The sequence below is a fragment of the Mirounga leonina genome, unplaced genomic scaffold (genome assembly GCF_011800145.1).
Source record: "Mirounga leonina isolate KUSES-001 unplaced genomic scaffold, KU_Mleo_1.0 Mir_165, whole genome shotgun sequence".
NCBI classification, from domain to species: domain Eukaryota; kingdom Metazoa; phylum Chordata; class Mammalia; order Carnivora; family Phocidae; genus Mirounga; species Mirounga leonina.
This window is the reverse complement of record NW_023270415.1, coordinates 34,752,610-34,769,506: the sequence shown is the minus strand read 5'-3', so window position 1 is coordinate 34,769,506 and position 16,897 is coordinate 34,752,610. Positions and strand designations below refer to the sequence as shown.

The following is a 16,897-nucleotide window of genomic DNA, read 5'->3' as shown; positions in this document are numbered from 1 at the left end:
TCGTGGCACCTAGTTATATGAACATATAATTTAGGAATATTGAGGTAACTACCAGTAGAAATATATAAAAATGGTTCCCTCTGGAAAAAAAAGACCAGGGTTCAAAAAAAGTTAAGAGACTCTATGTGCTTTTTAAAATATACTTTAAAAACAGGGGCTCCTGGGTGGCTCAGTCATTAAACGTCTGCCTTCGGCTCCGGTCATGATCCCAGGGTCCTGGGATCCAGCCCCGCATCGAGCCCCGCATCGGGCTCCCTGCTCCACGGGAAGCCTGCTTCTCCCTCTCCCACTCCCCCTGCTTGTGTTCCCTCTCTCTCTGTGTCTCTCTCTGTCATATAAATAAATAAAATCTTTAAAAAATAAAATAAAATAAAATAAAATATACTTTAAAAACAAAGGAAATAAGGATATTACTGATCCAATTGTACAGAAATGTGGCTGATTTAATGGGAAGTGGTGGAGGCAGCAATCATATAAAAGCATTGGACTTGGAGTTCAAAGACATGGATTCTAGTCTTCTAGTCTTCCAACAATACCTATTACCTATGTATCCTTGGTTAATAAATCTCTTTGAGCTACAGTTCTTTTGTTAATTAATTTGGCATAACCATTATTTCACAAGGTAGTTGGGAAGAACAAATGAAATAAGTATGTGTTATTACACTATGTAATACTATATTGGTACTACATAAATGCAACCTAATTTTAAAAAACTGTGATTATCTTCCCTTATTGCCCATAAAAAATGTTATGTAATCCAGATAGTATGTACTCCATTTGCAGCTTGTGTTTTCACCCACATCAATCCTGAAGTAAGATTCAAAACCTCTTCACTCCTTCCAAAAATATTCCACTCTGGTGAGAGGTATCAATCTTACTAAATATTTTGAGGGGAAGTCAGGGGCTTTGTACCACACATCCCATGGCAAACAAGGGCATAAACTTTCTTTCATGAGGCCTCCTCTCCCTAGTTTTTTCTGAAGTGAAATGTTGTGGTTTGCGAGCAAACAGTACAGAAAGAATTATTGAAACGACTTCAGTGCAAAAAGGGTGGTTTTACTAAAGCACAGGCACAGGACCCATGGGCAGACAGAGCTCTCTGGGGTCGTAAGGAGTGGCTGATTATATACTTTCAAGTTGGGAGGGGTTTAGGGATAGGTAAGTCTCTAAGGAATTTGGAAGCAAGGTTTCCAGGACCTTGAAGGTCTAGCTGTTGTTAGGAAAAGGTCATTTAATACTGTCTGGTAAAACTTAGTCATGAGACCCTTCAGATGTATATTAGTGTGCCTTATGTTTTGAGGATGATTGCTAACATATATACATATATCTTGGGGGTGGGGGGGGTGGGGTGTAGGTAGAGATAAAGGAAGTTTCCAAAGGGATTTTTATAGTGTCTTAGAGGTTGGGCTAATGTCAAACTACGGTTGCCTGAGGCAGCTAAGCTCCTTGAAGAAGGTACTTATCAATGGGCTGTAAGTTGTAAGAAAGTTTAATTTTTTTTCTTTTCCCTTTGTTGTCCACATCATTTTATTTATTTTTTTGTTTCCCCCCATTTTTTTCAAAGATTTTATTTATTTATTTGAGAGAGAGCGAGAGAGAGAGAGAGAGAGAGAGCACAAGCAGGGGGAGGGGCAGGCAGAGGGAGAGGGAGAAGCCGACTCCCCTCTGAGTAGGAAGCCCGGGCGTGGGGCTCGATCCCAGGACCTTGGGACCATGACCCGAGCACAAGGCAGACACTCAACTGACTGAGCCACCCAGGCGCCCCCACATCGTTTTGTACTAAGACCAGCTTGGGCTTCACATTCTTTATCTTCTCTGGCTTCTCCTTCCCCCCAGAACTCCTCCTCCTAACAATCTCTTCTTTGCTTCCTTCCTTCTTTCCTTTTTCTTTCTTTTCTTCTTTCTTTCAAGATTTTATTTATTTGACAGAGAGAGAGCACAAGCAGGGGGAGCAGCAGAGGGAGAGGGAGAAGCAGACTCCCCGCTGAGCGGGGAGCCCTAGGAGGGGCTCCATCCCAGGACCCTGGGATCACTACCTGAGCAGAAGGCAGCCGCTTAACTGACTGAGCCACCCAGGTGCCCCCCTTCTTCGCTTTCTTTATGTGGAACAGCTTAATTCTTCCAATTATTTATTTCCCAAAAGGACCCTCTATTACCCTGTCTTTGAAGGCAGCAGAGAATTATAAATAATAATCATTTTTTTTCCTTGCATACTTAAATTATCGGGTCTATCAGAGAACTTTCAATTCTGTTCTGGTGATTAATCTTATGCCAAAGCCAGGAGAGCCCCCACAAAGTACCGGCAAGAACCCGACAGCATCAAAGGAACAGTCCTCCGGGCGCAGGCGCGAAAGGGCCGCTAAGTCCCCCCCGCAACCGGGTATTTCCCTCCCCCTGAACCTGTGGACCGGAAATCGCTTAGCGGAAGAGGCGGCCTGGAAGAGGGAAGTCGCGGTTTTCTCGGGAAGGACTGGAGAGACTTTCGCTCTGCTGCGCTGCATAGCGGCCCAAAGGGGTGAAGGGTCAGTCCGCGAGGTTTTGGTCATGGCGCTCGCCGCTCGCCTCTCGCACTTTCTCCCTTGGGCACGTGCCGTCTTTCCCGGACCTTGGCGCTCGAGGGGTGTTGCTGGCTGCCGCGGACTGTGCTGTACTTGGCGACTCCGCGGCCCTGAGGTACCCCCGCCGCCCTGACTCCGCTCCCTCACTACTGGCTGGGTTCCGGCACCCACTTCTTCAGCCGGCCTGCTCCGTATCACCTTGGGGAATGTGGTGGACTGAGGCAGGTACTTAGGGCCAGGTGCTCCTGGAGCTCTTCAGGTGACTGCAAGCCTTTCTCAAGGCTACTTTCTTCTCTGAAAACTGGGGTCGGAGGGGGAATGAGCTCCCCCTCAACCCTTCTCCCCCGAGAATCCGGGGTTCCTGCCGGTCTTTCCTCTGAAAACAGAACCTTGGTTGGGGGGCTTGGAACCTTGACCGCTGTGAAAATTTACTTTGGCGATACTGTGCGGCACCTGAGGCTCTTAGTCTACCAGACTTTGAAAAGTTTGTGGTGTGATTTTGAAAATTATTACGACTTAGAAGCAGAGATTTTGTACTATTTAGGTTTAAAATTTGAGCCCTTTGTTTTATCTGCATAATGTGAAGGAAGGATGTTGGATTGTCATCCCAGTTTTGGCTTTTCTATTAGACCGTTCGTGGGCCTTGGTTTATCTAGTTGTGAAAGGGGATTAGAGAGTGACGGTTGGCAATAGTGCATGTGATACGTATTATTTGAACTAGGTGTTTAATTATTTTGAACTCTAAAATACACATTTTTGACTGCCTGCTATGTTCAGGGTTATGGGGGGCTGTTAGGGCAACAGGTAATGAAAGACAGGCTTGATTGCTGTCCTCCAAAATGCTTATAGTCAGTTGCGGAGATGTTAAAAGATACAGGCAGAGGGATGGGAGGGGTACTAGGTATGAAACTAGTTAGCCTCAAGTTCCCAAATTAGAGCATTGGTGAGTTAAAAGTTCCATTTTAGTGGGGTGATCATCATTTAGATAATGAGGGCTAACATTTTTGAAGTTTTACTATAACCAGGCATTGCATTGAACGTTACCTCATACAATCTCCATTTCTATCCTATGAAGTGAGAACTGTTATTTTAACCATTTTTTGGAAGAGGAAACTGAAGTAAGGTTAAGTAATGTATCCAAGTCACACAGACAGAAATATGTTGGATTTGATGGCAGGTAGGATATCTACATGTATTGCATATAGCCACTGTGCTAAAAAACTGAAAACTGGAGGAGATAGAAAAGGATAGAAAAAAATCAAGATCAAGAGAGACTAGAAAGATTTTTAAGTAATAAAACTCCACTCTAAGCCAAAGGCAGTGAAAAACATTCTTCCCTAGATATATTGAATTTTGGGGGAGTTGGAACTAATATTACAGTTTCCAGGTTTTTCATGGGTTTTTGTAGCCCTCATTATTTGTTTTCTTGTTCCTAAACCTTTCTCTCAGCATGATGTTAGTAAGTTGAATTGGAGATATTTTCCAGGAGTTTGTTGAGATTGGGGACAACTGCTGAGTGGCTGAGGTTTCATTTTTCTGTCTCTTTCTATATGTAATCTGTGTTAAAAAACACTTCTCTGAACGTTTATTTTTCTTTTTTTTAAATTATTATTATGTTAATCACCGTACATTACATCATTAGTTTTTGATGTAGGGTTCCATGATACATTATTTGCGTGTAACACCCAGTGCTCCATGCTGAACGTGCCCTCTTTAATACCCATCACCAGGCTAACCCATCCTCCCACGCCCCTGAACTTTTATTTTTCAGCAGATTTGTACTGAGTGCTTACTGTGAACAAGGCTCTGTTCTAAGCTCTGGAGATATATTGAACATAAGAAATAGAAACACTTTTCCTCATTGATCTTACAGATAAGAAGGAAAGGTAGTTGAGTAACTACCTTTGTAGTAAATGTAATTAATGCAAAGTGTTGGGAAAAGAGAAACAAAGTTATACCTAACCTGATCTTGAAGGGAGGAAGTGGAAAAGTGTGAGCAATTAGAGATGAGATATAAAGAATGATTGGAGGTTAAAGAATAGTGGGAATATGAGGACAAAAGAATATTCCAGTAGAGAGAGTAGCATGATACAGGCCCTAAGGTAAGAAAAAGTGGTATTTTTGAGGACCTGAAATTATGAATGGAGCCTGAAATGGGAGAATAAACTGATATAAACCGGGGCTGAAAAATCAGGCAAGTACCAGTTTATTAGTTATCTATTACTGCATAGCAGATTATTGCACAACTTAATGGTTTAAAGCAGCAAACAGTCTCATTGTGTTTTGGTTATCAAATCCAGGCTTAGCTGGATGCCTCTGGCAGAAGGTTTCTCCTAAGGATTGAATCAAGCTATTCGGCTGCTGAGGTTTCATTTGAGGGCTCAATTTAGAGGTAGAGGGAAAGTTATGCCTATAACCTCGCTCATGTAGTTGTAGGCAGGCCTTTGTACTCACCTAGAAGGCTTCTCAAAAGGGCTGCCTTAAGACACAGCAGCTTCCCCCAGGGCAGGCAAGCAATCAAAGAAAACACATGAGAGAATGAGTGTCAAAGATGGAAGTCCAGTTCGTTTATAACCTAATCTTGACGTAACATCCCTTCACTTTTGCATATTCTGTTTTTTTAAAGAGAGCCAGTAAGTCCAGCCTACATTTAAGGGAAGGGAATTACACAAAGGAGTGAATATTAGAAGTACAGAAGAGAGAAATCTTTCTTCCCAGGAGTCTTCCAGTTGGTTTAGGGATTAAACTGCAGGAGACAACAGGAACAAAAACCAGGGTTTTATTATGTGTGCACGGATGTCCAATGATGAAATTGAGACTGAAAGAAATGACCAAGGCAGGCAGTTTTTATACATTTTAGGCACAATAAATTTGTGAGGAACTGGCAGGATAAAGAAAACAGATGTTTGGGAGCTTTATTTAGTAAGGAATTTTAAGTATAATTTAGGCTGAGGTAGTAGATTTGTAACAAAGGCTTGTTTCTATTGCTTTCTGGGTTTTAATGTCCTTATCTCTGGTGATGAGGATGTCTTTTTACTTCTTAGTACAGGAAGGGTATTTTTCATATGGGAGATTTATTTTCTGTTTTCAGGGAGTCAGAGGAGGGTCTCAGTGTTCTTGCACCAGCAGTTTCCCAAATAGCTTCAATTCAGAATAATCAGTATACCATTGTGCTACATTTTGAGGCAGCCTGCCCTGGGCCCTGACAAAAGACAGGAATCATTTGGGGCCATTTTAATTAATTTATCTGTATATTTTTAAATTGAGATATAATTGACATGTAACAGTTTCAGGTGTATGACACAATGATATAATATTATAATATTTGTGCATATTGCCAGATGATCCCCGCAATTAGTAAAGTTAACATCCGTCTCTACAGTTTTTTTCTCTTGATGAGAACTTTTAAGATTTACTCTCTTAGTAACTTCCAAATATACATACAGTATTATTAACTGTAGTTATCATGCTGTACATTACATCCTAGGACTTATTTTATAACTGGAAGTTTATACTTTTTGACCATCTTCACACATTTAACCAGCCCCCTTCTACTCCCCCTCTGGCAGCCACCAATCTGTTCTCTATTTATAAGTTTGGCTTTTGTTTTAGATTCCACAATGAGATCATACTGCATTTGTCTTTCTTGTCTGACATATTTCACTTAGCATAATGCCCTCAAGGTCCCTTCATGTTGTCACACATGGCAAGATTTCATTCTTTTTATGGCTGAAAAATATTCCATTGTGTGTGTGTGTGTGTGTATATATATATATATATATATATATATATATATATATATCACATTTGTTTTATGCATTCATAGATGGACACTCATGTTGCTTCCATGCCTTGGCAACCATAAATAATGCTGCAGTGAACATGGGGATGCATATATCTTTTTGAGTTACTGTTTCTGTTACCTTTGGATAAACACCCAGTAGAATTGCTGGGCCATATGGTAGTTCTATTTTTTATTTTTTGATTAAACTTCATGCCGTTTTCTTTTTTCTTTTTTTTTTTTTTAAGATTTTTATTTATTGAGAGAGAGAATGATAGAGAGCATGAGAGGGAGGAGGGTCAGAGGGAGAAGCAGACTCCCTGCTGAGCAGGGAGCCCAATGCGGGACTTGATCCTGGGACTCCAGGATCATGACCTGAGCCGAAGGCAGTCGCTTAACCAACTGAGCCACCCAGGTGCCCCTTCACGCTGTTTTCTATAGTGGCTGGACCAATTTACATTCCCACCAACAGTGCACAAGGGTTCCTCTTCTCCACATCCTCACCAACACTTAGTATTTCTTGTTTTTTTGACAATACCATTCTAAGAAGTGTGAGATGATACCACATTGTGGTTTTGATTTGCATTTCCCTAATGAGTACCTTTTCATGTACCTGTTGGCTATCTCTAAGTCTCTGGAAAAATGTCTCTTCTGATACTCTGCCCCTGTTTTAATTGGACTGGTTTTTTAAATTGTTTTGGCTATTGAATTGTGAGAATTCTTTATATATTTTGGATGTTAATCCCTTATCAGATATATGATGTGCCAATTTTTTCTTCAGTTCGGTAGGTTGCCTTTACATTTTGTTGATAGTTTTGTTTCCCGTAGTTTGATGGAGTCCCACTAGTTTATTTTTACTTTTGTTGCCTTTGCTTTTGGTGTCAAATCTAAAAAGTTATTGCCAAGATCATTGTCAAGGAGCTTACCCCCTATGTTTTCTTCTAGGAGTTTATGGTTTTAGGTTTGATGTTCAAGTTTTTAGTCCCTTTTGAGTTAATTTTTGTGTATGCTGTAATACAGTAGTTCAGTTTTATTCTTTTTCTTAAATATATATTTTTTAATATTTATTTGAGAGAGAGAGAATGAGAGAGCACATGAGAGGGGTTAGGGTCAGAGGGAGAAGCGGACTCCCTGCCGAGCAGGGAGCCTGATGCGGGACTCCATCCAGGGACTCCAGGATCATGACCTGAGCCGAAGGCAGTCGCTTAACCAACTGAGCCACCCAGGCACCCAGTTTAATCTTTTTCATGTGGCTATCCAGTTTTCTGGACACTCATTGAAAAGACTGTTTTTTCCTCATTGTATATTCTTGGCTCCTATATTTTAAATTAGTTGGCCCATATATGCATGAGTTTATTTCTGAACTCACTGTTTTGTTCCATTGATCTATGTGTGCAAATACTATACTGTTCTGATTACTGTAGCTTTGTAATATATTTTTAAATCAGGAAGCATGATGCCTCCTGCTTTGTTCTTCTCAAGGTTGCTTTGGCTATTTGGGGTCTTTTGTGGTTCCATACAAACTTCAGGATTCTTTGTTCTGTTTCTGTGAAAGTGCAACTGGAATTTGAAAATGCCGTTGAATCTGCAGATTGCTTCAGGTAGTATGGACAGTTTCACAGTATTCTTCCAATCCATTAGCACGGAATATCTTTCCATTTATTTGTGTCTTCAGTTTCTTTCATCAGTGTCTTACAGTTTTTAGTGCACAGGTCTTTTACCAGATTCTTGGTTAAATTTATTTCTAGGTATTTTATTCTTTTTGATATAATGATAAATGGGATTGTTTTCTTAATTTCTCTGATAGTTCATTATTAGTATATAGAAATGCAATATATTTTTGTATATTGATTTTGTATCTTGCTACTTTACTGAATTTGTTTATTATTTCCAACAGTTTTGGGGTGAGGTCTTTAGGGTTTTCTATATGTAATACCATGTTACTACAAATTTACTTCTTCCTTTCTGATTTGGATATCTTTTCTTTTCCTTTTTTTATTCCTAATTGCTGTAGTTAGGATTTCTAGTACCGTGTTGAATAAAAGTGAGAGTGGGCATTCTTGTCTTCATTCTCATTTTAGAGGAAAAGCTTTTGGCTTTTCACCACTGAGTATGATACTAGCTGTGAGCTTGTCATGTATTGCCTTTATTTATTTATTTTTTTGACAGAGCGAGAGATCGAGAGAGCATAAGAGAGGGAGCGGCAGGCAGAGGGAGAGGGAGAAGCAGGCTCCCCCTGAGCAAGGAGCCGGATGCCGGGCTCAATCCCAGGACCCTTGGGATCATGACCTGATCTGAAGGCAGATATTTAACCAACTGAGCCACCCAGGCGCCCCATGTATTGGCTTTATTATGTTGAGATATATTCCCTCTATATCCACTTTATTGAGAATTTTATCATGAATGGATATTGAATTTTTGTCAGATGCTTTTTCTATATCTATTGAGATAATCATGTGATTTGGGGCCTTCATTTTGTTGTGTCACCTTGATTGGTTTGCAGATTTTTGAATCTTTCTTGCAGTACCCTAGAATAAATCCCACTTGATCATGATGTATGATATTTTCAATGGATTCTTAAAAATTTTAATTCTAGTGTAGCTAAGATACAGTGTTATATTCATTTCCGGTGTACAGTATAGTGATTCAACAATTTCATATATTACTAAGTGCTCATAGAGATTAAGTGTACTCTTAATTCCCTTCACCTATTTCACCCTTCCCTCCACCCACCTCCGCTCTGGTAACCATCTGTTTTTTTTGTTGTTGTTGTTCATTTGTGTTGTTTTTTAAATTCCACACATGAGTGAAATCATACGGTATTTGTGTTTCTTTGACTTATTTTGCTCAACCATTATACTCTCTAGATCCATTCATGTTGTAAATTTCAAGACTTCATTATTATTATTTTTTTAAAGATTTTATTTATTCATTTGACAGAGAGAGAGACAGCGAGAGCAGGAACACAAGCAGGGGGAGTGGGAGAGGGAGAAGCAGGCCCCCCGCCGAGCAGGGAGCCTGATGCGGGCCTCGATCCCAGGACCCTGGGATCACGACCTGAGCCAAAGGCAGACGCCTAACGACTGAGCCACCCAGGCGCCCCAAGACTTCATTATTTTTTATGGCTAAATAATATTACATTGTTATCTATATACTACATTTTCTTTATTCATTCATCTATTGATGGACTCTTGGGTTGCTTCCTTATTTTGGCTATTGTAAATAATGCTGCAGTAAACATACATGTGCATTTATTCTTTTGAATTAGTGTTTTCGTATTCTTTGGGTAAATACCCAGTGGTGTGATAGCTGGATCATTGGGTAATTTCATTTAAAAATTTTTGAGAAAACTCCGTACTGTTTCTCACAGTGGCTGCACCAGTTTACATTCCCACCAAGAGTGCATGAAAGTTCCTTTTTCTCCACATCCTTGCCAAGACTCGTTGTTTGTGTTTTTTATTTTAGCCATTCTGATAGATGTGAGGTGATACCTCTTTGTGGTTTTGATTAGCATTTTCCTTATGCAGAGTGATGTTGAGCATCTTTTCATGGGTCTGTTGGCCATCTGTATGTCTTCTTTGGAGAAATGTCTGTCTGTTCATGTCTTCTGCCCATTTTTAAATTGGATTTTTTGTTTTTTTGGGTGTTGAGTTGTATAACTTCTTTATATATTTTGGATACTAACCCTTTATCACATATGTCATTTGAAAATATCTTCTCCCAGTCAGTAGGTTGTTTTTTAGTTTTGTCGGTTGTTTCCTTTGCTGTGCAGAAGTTTTTATTTTGATGTAGTCCCAGCAGTTTATTTTTGCTTTTGTTTCCCTTGCCTCAGGAGACCTATCAAGAAAAATGTTTTATGGCTGATGTCAGAGAAATTATTGCCTGTGCTCTCTTCTAAGATTTTTATGGTTTCAAATCTCACATTTAGGTCCTAGTTCATTTTGAGTTTATTTTTTTTTTTTTGTATGGTGTAAGAAAATGGTCCAGTTTCATTCTTTTGCATGTAGCTGTCCAGTTTTCTCAACACCATTTGTTGAAGAGACTTTTTCCCATTGCATAGTCTTGCCTTCTTTGTCATAGATTAATTGACCATGTAATTGTGGGTTTATTTCTGGGCTCTCTGTTCTGTTCCATTGATCTATGTGTCTGTTTTTCTGCCAGCACCATAGTGTTTTAATTATTACAGCTTTGTAAGATATCTTGAAATCTTGAATTGTGATACCTCCAGTATTGTTTCTCTTTTTCAAGATTGCTTTGGCTATCTAAGGTCTTTGTGGCTCCATACAAATTTTAGGATTGTTTTTCTAGTTCTGGGAAGAATGCTATTGATATTTTTGTTAGGGATTGCATTAAATCTGTAGCTTGCTTGGGGTAATATGGACATGTTAACAATATTTGTTCTTTCATTCCGTGAGCATGGAACTCCTTTCCATTTGTTTGTGTTGTCTTCAATTTCTTTCATCAGTGTTTTATAGTTTTCAGAGTACATCCTTGGTTAAGTTTATTTCTAGGGATTTAATTATTTTTGGTGCAGTTGTAAATGGGATTGTTTTCTTCCTTTCTCTTTCTGCTGCTTCATTATTAGTGTATAGAAGAGCAGCAGATTTCTGTATGTTGATTTTGTATCTTGTGACTTTACTGAATTCATGTATCACTTCTGGTACCTTTTTTTTTTTGGCGACTTTAGGGTTTTTTACATGTAGTATTCTGTCATCCGCAATTAGTAAAAGTGTTACTTCTTCCTTACCAATTTGGATGTCTTTTATTCCTTTCTCTTTTCTGATTGCTGTGGCTAGGACTTCCAGTACTATGCTGCATAAAAGTGGTGAGAATGGACATCCTTGTCTTATTTCTGACCTTAGTGGAAAACCTCTCAATTTTCCTCCATTAAGTAATGATATTGGCTGTGTTTTTCATATATGGCCTTTATTATGTTGAGGTATGTTCCCTCTCTACCTACTTGGTTGAGGGTTTTATCATGAATGAATGCTGTATTTTGTCAAATGCTTTTTCTGCATGTATTGAAATGATCATACAGCTTTTATCCTTCCTCTTACTGATGTGTTGTATCATGTTGGTTGATTTGTGAATATTGAACCACCCTTACATCCCTGGATAAATTTCACTTGATTGTGGTGAGTGATTATTTTTAATGTATTTTGGATTTGGATTGCTAATACTTTGTTGAGGATTTTTGCATCTGTGTTCACCAGAGACATTAGTCTGGGGTTCTCTTTGGTAGTGTCTTTATCTGGTTTTGGTATCAGGGTAATAATGCTGGCCTCATAGAATGAATTTGGAAGTTTTCCTTTCTCTTCTGTTTTTTGGAAAAGTTTGAGAAGAATAGGTATTAACTCTTCTAAATGTTGGGTAGAATGAAGCATCTGGTCTTGGCCTTTTGTTTGTTGTGAGTTTTTTGATTAGTGATTCAGTTTCATTGCTGGTAATCCATCTGTTAAAATTTTCTGTTTCATCCCAATTCAGTTTTGGGAGATGATATCCATTTTTTCTGGGTTGTCCAGTTTGTTGGCATATGATTTTTCATAATCTCTTATAACGCTTTGTATTTCTAAGATGTCAGTTGTTATTTCTCTTCTTTCATTTCTGATTTTGACTCCCTCCTCCCTCTCTCTCTCTCTCGATGAGTCTGTCTAAAGGTTTATCAATTTTGTTGATCTTTCAGAGAACCAGCTCCTGGTTTCATTGATCTATTCAGTTGTTTTTTTAGTCTCTATATAATTTATTTCTGCTTTAATGCTTACTATTTCCTTCCTCCTGCTGGATTTGGGTTTTGTTTGTTCTTGTTTTTCTAGCTTCTTTAGATGTAAGGTTAGGTTGTTTACTTGAGATTTTTCTTGCTATTCTGAGGTAGTCTGTATTGCTGTAAACTTCCCTCTTAGAACTGCTTTTGCTGCACTCCACAAAGATTTTGGACTGTTGTGTTTTCATTTTCATTTGTCCCTATATATTTTTTTATTTCTTCTTTGATTCCCTGGTTGACCCATTTATTGTTTAGTAGCATGTTATTCAACCTTCATGTATTTGTGCCCTTTCCAGATTTATTTATTTATTTATTTATTTATTTATTTATTTAGTGGTTGATTTCTAGTTTCATAACATTGTGGTCAGAAAAGATGCATGGTATGACTTCAGTCTTTTTTTGGGTTTCTTTCAGAGGAAATGGTTTGGCATGTAGCTGTAGATTTGGTGTGTCCATGAGAAGATGGGTGTTCACGATCCTTCTACATTGCCATCTTGAACCAGACCCATTAGGACCATTTTAGAGGCTGCTTACTACAACCAGATTCAGAAAACCATATAAACAATGTTAAGTGTTTCTGATTTTATTCATTTTTTTTTTTTAAGATTTTATTTATTTATTTGACAGAGAGATAGAGAGCACAGATAGAGTGGCAGGCAGAGGGAGAAGCAGGCTCTCCGCTCAGCAGGGAGCCTGATGCGGGTCTTGATCCCAGGGCCCTGGGATCATGACCTGAGCTGAAGGCAGACACTTAACCGACTGAGCCACTCAGGCGCCCCTCTCATTTTATTCTAAAGGTTATAGGAAACCATGAAAAATTTTAAACAGGGAAATCATTTGATCAAAATAATGCTAAAAAAATAACTTTGTCTAGGGTCAAGAATGGATAGGTTAGAGTGGATGCTATAGACCAGATAAGGGATGATGGTATAGCACAGTGAGAAATCTAGTGGCTTGAACTTTAGTGGTAATCATGGAAATGGAAATAAGTGGGTGCATTTAAAGTACATTAAGGATGTAAACTTAGTGGACCTAAAAGATAGCATTGATGTGGGAGTTGAAATGAAGGAGTCAAGGAAGATCTCAAGTTTCTGGCTAGAGCAGCAGGATGGATGGTGATGCTGTTTACTGGAATAGGACTACAGAAGCAATTGGGGGGAATGGCAAAGAGGGAGATGAGATGTTTTGGGCAAGTTATGGTGATTGATGAGATAGCCAAGTTGACATGTAGAATAGACAGTAGTTGGATAGGTCTGGTGTTTACCTTCTGGGGTCTGAGCTGGAGATACAGATTCAGGGGACATTATCATATGGTTGTAAATGATAACATGGTAGAGGTTGAAAGTACTTTATAGTAAGACAAGAAGAAGACCTAGTACCTACCGTGGAAAAATTCCAATATTTAAGAGGAGGAGGAGCTGACAGGAAATTAGGAGGAAAACTGGGAGATGGTAGGGACACATTCCTTCCCATCTAGTGATGAGTTTGTATTTTGGAATTCCTTCTAGCTTGAATTTAGTATAATTAGTGTTGAAGAAAAGACCTACCTAACAGATAGCTTACTTCTTTGGTTTAACAGATATTTTTTGAGAATTATTTATGTGACAGGAATTGTAGAGTATTGGAGGTGCAAAGTAAAATGGCACATTCTAGCTGTCTCAGACAGTTTCACAAGTTGTTAGTATCTTCAGGGGTCACTAGGTCTTAATTCTTTTATTTTTTTAGTTCCAGAAACATGATTTCTATCTATTTTCTCACAGGTGAGCAGAAAACTGCTCTACATTAACCAAACTAGTCAGAGTCCCACTGGAAAACTGTCACTTTATTAATTTACAGTAAGAAATACAAATGTCAGCTGCCCAGGCGCCCCTTATTAAAGCTGTTTTAGTAAAAAAAATTAAACATTCAGGGGCATTTGGGTGGCTCAGTCGGTTAAGCGTCTGCCTTCAGGTCATGATCCCAGAGTCTCTGCATAGGAGCCCTGCATTGGGCTCCCAGCTCAGTGGGGAATCTGCTTCTCCCTCTGCCCCTCCCCCTGCTCATTGCTCTCTCTCTTTCTGTCTCTCACTTAAATAAATAAGATCTTAAAAAAAATAAAACATCCATTCATAACTTTAAAAAAAGGGATCAGGGCGCCTGGGTGGCTCAGTTGGTTAAGCGACTGCCTTCGGCTCAGGTCATGATCCTGGAGTCCCCGGATCGAGTCCCGCATCGGGCTCCCTGCTTGGCGGGGAGCCTGCTTCTCCCTCTGACCCTCCCCCCTTTCATGCTCTCTCTCTCTCAGTCTCTCTCTCTCAAATAAATAAATAAAATCTTTAAAAAAAAATAAAAAATAAAAAAAGGGATCAGTTGTCAAATACTGTTGATAGGTCAAGGAAGCTGAGATTCAGAATTGAGTATAGGAAATAGCTGTGTCCTTGGTTACTGTAACTGGAATACCATCAGTGGTGTTGTGGAGATAAAAGTGATTTGTGTGAGTTCAAGAGTGGGAAGAGAGGAAGTGGAGACAGAGTAGTGACAACTTCTTAAAAGTTTTGCTGAAAAGAGAAGTTAGAAAATGAGATTAAAGGGAGAAGTGAATTCAAGAGGAAGCTCTTTGTTTTTAAGAGAAAAATAAAAACCTAACAAAGATAGTATAGCTTGTTTTTATACCAGTGGGAATGAATCAACAGAAAGGGAGAAAATGATACTATCTTGTGAAAGAGAAAAACTGTTGTAGGAAAGAATTGGTGGAGTGATATCCATATACTCCTTTGCCTTCGGTCTTGAGAATTCTGGCTATAATAATGAAAATCCATTTACAAATCTATTTGGATATGTCTTTATTTTATTCATTGTTTATTTCAAAACTATGGGTTTTGTAGATCATTTTTTAAAATTTATTTTATTTTATTTTTTATTTTTTATTTTTTTATTCTTATGTTAATCCCCATACATTACATCATTAATTTTAGATGAAGTGTTCCATGATTCATTGTTTGTGCATAACACCCAGTGCTCCATGCAGAATGTGCCCTCCTCAATACCCACCACCAGGCTAACCCATCCTCCCACCCCTCTCCCCTCTAGAACCCTGTTTGTTTTTCAGAGTCCATTGTCCCTCATGGTTCGTCTACCCCTCCTATTTCCCCCGCTTCATTCTTCCCCTCCCGCTACCTTCTTCTTCTTTTTTTTTTCTTAACATATATTGCATTATTTGTTTCAGAGGTACGGATCTGAGATTCAACAGTCTTGCACAATTCACAGCGCTTACCAGAGCACATACCCTCCCCAGTGTCTATCACCCATGTAGATCACTTTTGAAGATACCTTTAAATCCATGTACATTTTTTATGTGTAGTAATTACCATATTTGATATTTTTCATCTTATCTGTTCTTAGGATTGGTACCTGTTATATATTAGTATCTCATATTTTATTTCATAGTTATAATATCCATACCTCCTCAAATAAAATGTAGATCTTACAGTCCAGCAGTTAGCATGACTGTGATTTTTAGATAAATTACTATTGTTAGCCTTAGCCATTGTTAAGAATCTTTTCTTAACAGGATATGCTCTCCCTGTAATGTAACTATGAAATAGTTTTACTGAAGAATTTGAAGTAAATTTTGAGCTTCCAGTATTCTTAGGATTGATTACTTTGGGGGTAGGAGAAAGTTGTAATTTTTTTTAATTGATGTAATTTTTGCTTGGAGTAGCTGTTCCTTCACATTTTGTGTTTGATAACTCTGACCATAATTGTTTCCATAGGTGATGGGAAATCTAGGATCTTTCAAAAGAAGCTTTTTATTCTCAGCTTTACCTTATTTGGGTTTTGAAACATTTCAAGTATTTTCCCAGGCTGCTTTGGTTCATGCCACAGCCAAAGGTAAGCCTAAGCTAAACACATGGACTACTTAGAGTTAATTATGTTTGTTATATTTTGTTAATAACTTTGTTATTTTTGAATAAGTAATGAAGCTTTTTTCTAGGCTATATTTCTGATTTTCTCTATTTGTCATTGAGTCTGATTATATATATTTAATATGTATATATATTATATTTGTGTGTACATCTCTGTGTGAACATATATATATCTGTGCATATGTAATTTCTTCTAGCAACTAGAGCTCCTTCAGTGAGAAATACTCTGTTAATATTTTGTAGTTTTATGGGATCCTTGGGCTAAGAATATTTTTTACATTTTTAAGGGGTTGAGGGATTAGGAGGAGAGGGATATACCACAGAGAATGGATCTGGCCCTTTGACACAATAATTCTTTTGTTCCTTAATTCCAAGTTATTATACTCTTCTTGATATAGTTAAGAAAGGCCCAATTACTTTGAGGTAAAAATATTTTATTTACAAACAAAATGCAGTTTAGTACTAAATATCAAATAACTGATTGAAAAGTAGAAAAATTCTATCAGATTTCTTATTTGGTATACTATAGATGAGTATATATCTAGACTTGCCATATTTAAAAGAAATTAATTAAACCAGTTGTGTGTGTTGACAGAGGCAAAATTTCAGTATATTAGAGAAAAATTTTTAATTAATGGGTTAAGCCTTTTTGTTTTTGGTAGTCCCCACCTTTTACTCATTTAGAAGTGATTGGGGAAAGAAGCAGAGGTTTTATTTTGAATAGATGTTCTTATTAAAGTTGTGATAGATGAATTTGAGAATATTAGCTAAAAATTACTAGTTATTGATTTCAATTTCCCATGATTATTCTTGTCTTTAAAAGAGCAGATAAAGGGCGCCTGGGTGGCTCACTTGGTTAAGTGACTGCCTTCGGCTCTGCAGAGAGCCTGCT

The 16,897-nt window shown here is 38.3% G+C and overlaps 1 protein-coding gene across 8 annotated transcripts in view; it reads left to right on the top strand.

The window, feature by feature from the left end:
- Nucleotides 1–2,427: 2,427 nt before the first annotated feature.
- Nucleotides 2,428–16,897, top strand: part of RMDN1 (regulator of microtubule dynamics 1) — a 56,267-nt gene continuing 41,797 nt past the window's right edge. For 6 of the 8 annotated variants that reach the window (XR_004680466.1, XR_004680468.1, XR_004680467.1 and 3 more), the window contains exons 1-2: nucleotides 2,428–2,673; nucleotides 15,853–15,970. Coding sequence is in view for 5 of the 8 variants with exons in the window: in XM_035011479.1 (XP_034867370.1) it covers nucleotides 2,545–2,673; nucleotides 15,853–15,970 (247 nt within the window). In the remaining 3 variants the exon portion in view is untranslated. Of the gene's footprint in view, nucleotides 2,818–15,852; nucleotides 15,971–16,897 lie in introns of all 8 variants that reach the window. The other 2 variants (XM_035011480.1, XM_035011481.1) reach the window with 2 other exon arrangements.